General features: G+C 41.6%; 1 protein-coding gene across 3 annotated transcripts; it reads left to right on the top strand.

Annotated features, from left to right (window-relative positions):
• The first annotated feature begins 1445 nt into the window (after positions 1-1445).
• On the top strand, positions 1446-8745 carry LOC127301806 (uncharacterized). 3 transcript variants are annotated; one of them, XM_051332082.2, is made up of 12 exons: positions 1446-2005; positions 2605-2827; positions 2913-3054; positions 3139-3336; positions 3859-3993; positions 4316-4444; positions 5672-6075; positions 6317-6533; positions 6986-7176; positions 7419-7739; positions 7874-8206; positions 8350-8745. In XM_051332082.2, exons 1-10 carry the CDS (start codon positions 1468-1470, stop codon positions 7597-7599), a joined length of 2358 nt encoding a protein of 785 aa, XP_051188042.1. In that variant the 5' UTR covers positions 1446-1467; the 3' UTR covers positions 7600-7739; positions 7874-8206; positions 8350-8745. The 3 variants fall into 3 exon arrangements, with proteins under 3 accessions (XP_051188042.1, XP_051188043.1, XP_051188041.1); XM_051332083.2 differs by lacking the exon at positions 7874-8206; XM_051332081.2 differs by having other exon boundaries at positions 7874-8745.

Below are 8745 nucleotides of genomic sequence, written 5' to 3'. Positions count from 1 at the left end.
TAGGACTCTCCGTGTAAACCCTAGATCCGTGCGTCTTTATAAGCCGGATCCTGGGAGCCCTAGGGGCAGAACAACAACTCATTGTAACAACGCGAAAGCGCCCAGATAATTCCAGACAAGCAGCAGTAGGCCCTGTCCTCGAGCAGGTGTTTCGAAGCTGGGTAAATCGCGTACCACCGCCCCGTGTGCTCTCCGCCCTATGGCCCCTACTTCTTCTCCCCCTCGTGTGGATCCCTCCTCCGAGGTACCGTCGAATAGGCAACGACAGACATGATTAACATCGTAAACTGCATGCATGCACTTAGAGTGGAAGAACTGTCCATTTGGATGTCAGGGTCAGTACAACAGCCATGCAGAGGGATGCACTGTCATTCTTGAAGCAGTGATATCGCAAGATTTATGAATTTGGCATTCATTCTTTGACATGGCTGGTTCCAACAATGTGTTGCACCGCTCTCTGATGTTCAACCGACTTATGCAAGGCAAAGCTCCTCTGGTGAGTTACGAGATCAATGGAAATAAATATGACAAGCCATATTATCTTTCTGATGGTATCTACCCTGACTAGGCCACAATAGTGAAGATTGTCCGTAATCCAAACATGAAAAAACGAAGAGGTTTGCCACGATGCAAGAGCTACCAGGAAAGATGTGGAGCGGGGATTTGATGTGCTCCAAGCTTGGTGGGCAATTATCAATCACCCGGCAAGAACATAGTCGCTGAGGACCATACATGAGGTGATAACCTCTTGAGTGATCATGCACAACATGATCGTTGCGGACGAACGAGCCGCAATGAGCACATATGAGATTTCCAGTGTGAGCTAGTTGCGCCAATCCCTGGGACATCAACCTGGTAGCAGTATATGCATATCAATGTCGAAGTTAGAGACGACAACATGCCAAACGCCTACAAAAGAATTTAGTTAAACATCAGTGGACATTGGATGGCCATGAAGACATTTGTATTCGTCATTATCACCTCATTTTCATGCATACTTCGAAATATTTGGATGTAATAATTGAGTACTTGAACATGTTTATTTTGCTGTTTGAAAATCTAAATTCGTGTCCGCGAAACAAATACATCGGCCAGCTGGGAGCACCGCAAGTGCAAATGGACGTGCGTCCATGAACCGATGGAAATAGACGCGCGTCCATGAACCGTTGGAAATAAACGCGCGTGATCACTTCGGCCGTCCGATATGCGTTGCCCTGTTGGACATGCCCTGACATTGTTGGCGGGCCGACAAGTCGCAAACACCTGTCGGGCACTCGGCCATGTACCCTTGCCCAGACGGCCTGCTGGTGAATTCATATTTCTTCTTTACCAGCCCAAAGCCAAAAATAACCACGGAAGCCCATTTCGATCCCCCAAATCATTCCCCTCCCCCAAATCCGGCGAACCAAAACCCCACTAAACCCTCTCCAGCCTCCGCCACCGCCGGCGACACCGGCCGCCGCGACCATGCGCCGCCACCTAGGCCTCCTGCCGCGCCTCCTCCTCCGCCGCCACATGCACCGCCGCACCAAGCCCACCACCACCCCACCCCTACCCCCACCTCCCAACCCGCCGCGCCCGCCGCAGAAACCCGAGCCCGCCACCATCCACGGCGAGACGTGGCACGACAGCTACGCGTGGATGGGGTCGCTGGCCGACGCCGCCGCCATGCGCCACATGGACGTGCACATGGAGGCCGAGGAGAGGTACGCCGAGGCCTGCCTCGCCGCCGCGGGCGCCGACCGGCTCGCCCGCAAGCTCCAGCTCGAGATGGCCTCCCGCCTCGCCTCCGAGGCCTGCACCACGCCCGCGCGCTGGGGCCCCTGGCTCTACTACCGCCGCGCCGACGAGGGCAAGCAGTACCCCGTCCTCTGCCGCCGCTCCGCGGCCCTACACGGGGAGTTCGTCTCATACAGCGACCCCTCCGCCGGGTTCGACTTCACCGCGGGGAAGCGCATCGAGCAGAAACTTGTGGATTACAACAAGGAGGCCGAGCGATTCGGAGGTAACCACCGAAATCGATTCTCGCATTTCTACTATTCCAGTTCAGCCTCGAGAGCTTGAGTTCTTCAGATTTAATTTCATAAACAATAGTCATTTGTTGAATATGAAAACCATTCGTTGCACTTGCTACTCTTGTTACCTTTTTCACCATCTACAGCGTGTTACATTAGAGGCCTTACAAGTTACCAGAAGTTTGGGCTTGCTACTTAGTGCTATCTACTGTTTTCATTGTTGATGTGTCATCAATTATCATCTTCTCAATCACGATGTTTTGATTTTTGTTTATATTTTGATGAAATGATCTTGCTGTATTGATCTCGGTATCTATTAGTTACCAGAAGTAACATTTACCAAGTATCACAATTAGAGGCTAGTGAACATAATTTGGTGCATCCACACACACTTCCATTTTTCCTGTCCGCCTGTTTGGGGATACTTTATGTTATTGGCACACTGTGCACTAGGGGGTACAGATGCGCAATACTACATCATTGGATGTAGGTAATTGCTACAGCTTTTGAGTACTGACGTGGGTCTTCGAAGTTAGTTTTTCTGACAGTTATACAGATTATGAAAGCTATAGCTATCCTTGGTATGCAGGATACTCGTATGAGGAGCTGTCTGAAGTTTCTCCAGATCACCGCTATATTGCATACACCATGTATGACAAAGATAAGGACTCCTTCACTTTATTGGTCAGGGATATGGTGACAGGCACACTTTGTGATAAACCTCGTGCCGACCGGGTCTCAAATATTTCATGGGCTATGGATGGGAAAGCACTGGTTTATGTTGTTACAAACGAGGACAGAAGACCATATCGGTTGGTGGATTTATTTTTATTACGTCTATTCTTCTATGCTCTGCTGTAGTGCACTGCAACTTAAGTTTTTTTTTTGTTTCGTTAGGCTGTATTGCAGCATTATTGGATCTAGCAAGGATGATATTCTCATACTGGAAGAACCTGGTGAGAATATTTATTTGAATATCAGACATACCAAGGATTTTCGGTATATAACGTTAAATGTCTTTTCAGACACACACTCAAAGGTTCTTCTTTTCGTACTCCGTATCTGTACTGTTCCTAGTTGCTCCTTTTTTTTTCACTGCTCATGCATGGTTATTCCTTTTCAGGTATATTTAATAAAGGGTTCTGATCCCTTGTCCAGAATGAAACTTGTATGGGAAGGTGAATCCCAAGTTCACTGCATTGTGGAACATCATCATGGACGCCTGTATTTATTTACAGATGCCTCAAGAGAAGGTGTTCGTGTTAATTCACATTACCTAATGCAGTCTGATGTGGAATCTCCTGGGCCAAAGAGTTGGAAGGTCCGTGTTACTATCTACTACTCCCTCCGTTCTGAAATAGTCTACATTCTAGCCCCAAAATTTGTTCTGAAATACTCTACATTCTAGCTTTTAGTCAACAACAACACTGCAAACGAGGTGGTTTGTACTCTCTTTATTGGATGTTGTTATTTTCAATGTAGCTTGGATTGGTTGCTCGAATATCTAAGTAGTACTAATAAATGCACTACTAATTTGTCTCATTTTTTCTAGAATGTAGACTAAATCAGAACGGAGGGAGTATGTCATATCAAAGTCATCTGCATGCACTTTTTCTCTAGATATGCACACATTCTCTTCATAAAAACGCAATGAGTACTTTGAAAATCGCAGTTGATTTTTTCATACTTCTTTGGCAAATGCATCGTAAGCATTATCCATGTAAAGTACGGTTACTAGTACTTCGATGCAACTGCTGTTATGAAAAAAGTTCTGCTCTGAATTAATTCAGATTGTAGCGTCTTTGTGCTATCTATTTGACCCAACTTTTGATGTTCGAATCAGAATGTTTTCCTTGAGGAACCAGGTATTATTCTTGAAGATGTTGACTTCTGTAGTACTCATATGGTGCTGATTTTGAAACAAGGCAGGAAACTCAGTCTTTGTTCAGTTAATCTGCCTCTACCTGAAAATATTCATGTAAGTTAATTCTCCTTTCTTATGATCTTATCTACAAGAGTCTAATCTGAGAAATTATACAACTTATTTCTTTGCTTCGTGATGGTCCCCACACTGCCTGTTACTCTGTTGTTGAGTGCAAACATTGCAAATCTATGTTGCTAACTAAATTTACTGAGTCTGTGGTTATATGGCCTATTGAATATCTGAAACTGCGCTGCAATCATATTTCTTAACAAAACTTCTTGTTGTCTTCTATTCATACGCTGCAACCATAATTGTACGAAAATAAGTGCCGTTATGGAATTATAACTTGCATATGCCTATTCATTTTGCTTCTCAGGTACCTGCCCATTTATCAGATTTTCACCCATCTGAATTGCCTCTTCCCAGTCATGTGTGTCAGATTTTATCTGGGCCAAATTATGACTATTATTCCTCAACAATGCGTTTCACAATATCATCACCCGTGGTATGTGTATCTGTTTCTGCTGTCTGGCTTAGCTCATTCTTTCATCCTTCTGTACCATCCACAACCAGATAGTTACTTTTTGGTTTTTCTTTGCACACCAGTGTAGAATTGATTATCTGTACTGTTTTTTCTACTTTTGCGCAATGACGCCGATTTTCTTATCTATGCAAGTACAGACTTGTGACATACCATTGTTTAGTTGAGATAACTGGTCTTCATCACTTCATAGTTCATGCAATACTGTACAAAATGTACGAGTTGGCTATTTCTCAAAGAGAAATTATTTACATCAAAGTATGTATTGGCCCTAGATATACCAGGGCTCTGTTGTCAGTTGTCACGGAAGGTGCCTTCCAGTCTTCAGTTATGAAGTAGCACAATAGATGAATGATGTTACCTGCTCCCAACAATACACAATATTTATTTACTTTGTAATTTAAATCATTTCTTGGTGTGCTTTACAACATATTGTGTTTTCCTATTCGTAGTTCAGTGCTATGCCTTATTGCCTTTATAGGGTGGCAAAGTGCTGCTAGATGCTTAGTGTCTCTTGTGATAATCTGCATGTATAGTTGCTCTTTAGGACATTTTGTAATGATTTCTTGTTTTTCTGTTCTGATATCTAAAGGTTTGACTATGGTTTTGTATCTTGATTATATTTTCTTACTACCTCCGTTCCAAAAAGCAAGTATACTTTTAGTCAAAAGTCAACGTCTTTAAATTTTTACCAATTTTACAGACAATAATATAAACATCTACAATATTAAATAAATATATTATGAAATATTATTCTATGGTGGATCTATTGATATTGATTTGGTCTTGTAGATACCGTTGACTTCTGCAATTGTTACCTAACTGCCTATATGGAAAGAGAAATTTATACATGATGTTTGGTATCAATATAAACAGATCAAAAACTTCAACATTATTTTATTGACTGGACCTTTTTTTAATATCCATTTCATGGTAGTTAAGCAGCAATCTGTTCTATATCTACCACTAATTTCAAATCGTCTGCTTTATTATCCTTATTATCTTTCATGCAACCAACTATTAAATTGTTACCGCAGTTGCTTCTTTCTGCACTAAAGTTACATCTGTGTCAACTATGTTGGTGGATCTTATTTTTTCCATCACCGAAGGGAATTACGACGGATTAGATTAAATTCGTATTTGTTACTGCATTTTATTTCTTAGCAGTAACTTTATAATCTTTCAACTTAGATGCCAGATGCAGTTGTTGATTACAACTTACTGAATGGAAAGTGGCAAATAGTGCAACAACAAAACATGCTTCATGAGAGAACAAAGGTACTGTATGGGAATGCTTTTGCTTCTAGTATGGGCAAGCTATCTTCAGATGGAGCTGATTTGTCAAGTCAAGATTTGGGAGATTGTGACTGGAATGAGCTCTCTGAGTACTATGCTTGCGAGTACTATGATGTTCCATCGAAGGACGGAGTTTTGGTTCCACTTACCTTGGTATATTCACGAAAGCACAAGCAAGAGGGGAATCCAGGATTGCTTCATGGGCATGGTGCCTATGGTGAGATTCTGGATAAACGTTGGCGTAGTGAGTTAAAGAGCCTACTGGATCGTGGTTGGGTGATTGCATATGCTGATGTTAGGTATGTATAGCGTGTTCTAAATTAGCCGTCCTTGCCTGAAACAAACGAACGAGTTTTTTCTGAAAAGATAACACATGGAGTAAATCCTCCAGGTTCATATTGACTTTTGCTGTCCGACTAATGAAAATTGCAATGAGAAATGGATGTCAAATGAGCTTGAATGATTTTGGTTCACGGAGCTTATGCCATATTCAAAGGCTTGCCCGCTTTTGCTTTTTGAGTTAAAATTTTTTTGTTTCAGGGGTGGTGGAGGCTATGGCAAGGAGTGGCACCAAGATGGTGCGCGTACCAAAAAGATGAACTCTATATATGATTTTGTCTCTTGCGGTGAATTTCTTCTTGAGAAAGGTATCATACAAGAAAATAAGCTTGCTGGATGGGGATACAGTGCTGGTGGACTTCTGGTGGCTTCGGCAATTAATACTCGTCCAGATTTGTTTCGTGCTGCTGTTTTAAAGGTATACATGATTTTTGTGTAGCAATCAGTATCTCACTCCATGTCCCTTAAAATCATTGTATTTTATTACATGACAGTCCCGTTGAACTCAAATAGCAAAGGTGTCTAGAGGTTTTATGAGTTTGATAATATGCTAAAGCTAAAGAAGATCTGCCAATCAGATATCAAGTGGTGCACATATTTCAAACTTGCATGCAGAATAACCTAGTGAATTTCTTGTAATTCTTTTTATTACTGTTCTTCTGTCTCTACAGTGCGACAGATTAAAGCAACTAATGGCTGTTTTGCTTAATGGATCGCATGTGTGCAAATTATTGTTCTTAAATTTTGCTGAGCTTGAAATGGCCATATTGGTCATCGATTCTTGGTGATCTCCAAGATGTGCTATTAGTACCACGTGTATTTTTATTCCTCCTGATGGTTCATGACTGCAGCTTCCATTTTGTCCTCCAGGTCCCTTTCTTGGATGTTTGCAACACTCTTCTCCATCCAATTCTACCTCTCACAGCCATTGATTATGAAGAATTTGGGTTTCCTGTGGACCATGAAGAGTTCCTCGCAATAAAAAAGTATTCTCCTTATGATAATATCCAGAAGGATGTTCCTTACCCAGCTGTGTTTGTGACATCATCATTTAATACAAGGTATGCATTACCTTAGTATGGAGTTATTATCCCTTCTGCCTGGACCATTGGTATCTGCAGCGTACATGGCCAAACTTGCTAGTCCTCATTACTTACTTTCAAGCATTATACTCTGCAATCCTCACACCTTTGGATGTACAGGTTATTTGCATATGCAGTAAATTATGAGCATTAGAATATTCTGCACTGATCTTCTAGTTACTGTATTTGACAAAACCAATTGTTGCATTTGATAATGGTAGGTTTGGTGTATGGGAAGCAGCTAAATGGGTTGCAAAAGTCCGTGAACTTACTCAATATGATCCAGAGAGGCCTGTAATTCTCAACTTGACAACAGATGTTGTCGAAGAAAGCAAGTATCTGGAAACCAAGGAATTAGCAACAGAGACTGCTTTTCTAATTAAAATGGTGAACAATACCTGAACAACATGATTTGTCTTTCGGCTTCTAAACTTGTTGCTCAAAAAAAGTGACGCGACGCGGAGTGCGTGCTATGTCGCCACTCCTGTTCAACGAGATCTGAAGGATTACTGGATTAGTCCATCAGTTGGAGCTTATATGAGGTAACATACCCCTAAATTACTTAGCGAGTAGAAATAACTTTTCAGAAAATCTTATGTGCATATTCATTGTTTGTAGATTCTAGGCAGATTGTTTGTAGATAGATTCTTTCATCTCTTCTTTCCATATGTCCTAGGAAAATCTTATGCGCATATTCATGCACTATGAGAAGCTGCCAACTCAAGCTATCCCTAAATGGCCTGGTCTCCTGTTATCAGTTATCGCCAACATGGTCTGCTACGGTGCTACCAATTGTATGATGTTTCAGCTGGAACATCTCAATTAATAATACTGGTGAAACAAGTTCTGTTATTTTCCCCTTCCCAGTCATGGAATTGACATAGTATCTCATGAAGTAGAGGTGGAACATGCCATCATCTACTCATTGCAATCTCAAGTTAACTATACCACTATACCAAGATACTCATATTGTATATGAAAGAGTGGATACTGGTGAATTGGATGCTAGGTACTGCAAACTCGATTCTTCATTTGCTTGGAGATATGTACTGCAGCTGTATAGTACATGTGCACTGTGACAGTTAGGCCAGAAGCTCCAAATCATTCTTTCATCCTTCCACTGAAATTCTCACAGCTTATGAATGCCTGCAGCAAATGATGAATGTACATCAAGGATGGTGGAACAGTTGGATGGCCATGTATGTGGAAACTTTTGCAAATGAGAAGACAGAAAGATGTCACAGGCATGAAGCACTGCCCATTGAAGATTGAGCTGGAAACTTTTACAAATGAGATGGAAATATATCAAAGGCATGAAGCACTGTATATTGAAGATTGAGCAGGATAGTGATTTCATTGGACGAAATATGAGTATCTGTCCAGTCTTATATTTGTAGTTTATTCGCACTGGTTCTGTTTTTGGGCAATCGGTATAGTACCTTGTGATAAGGTCACCTTCTGTTATCATTGTCATTATTGTGTTCGAAGATTTACCATCCTTTGCAAACATATGTGTTGCTGTGCATCTAAAAAAAGTGTTACTGTGTA

This window comes from Lolium perenne, chromosome 5, assembly GCF_019359855.2.
Source record: "Lolium perenne isolate Kyuss_39 chromosome 5, Kyuss_2.0, whole genome shotgun sequence".
NCBI lineage: Eukaryota > Viridiplantae > Streptophyta > Magnoliopsida > Poales > Poaceae > Lolium > Lolium perenne.
The sequence above is the reverse complement of the archived record's forward strand: the minus strand, read 5'-3'. Positions and strand labels throughout refer to the sequence as shown.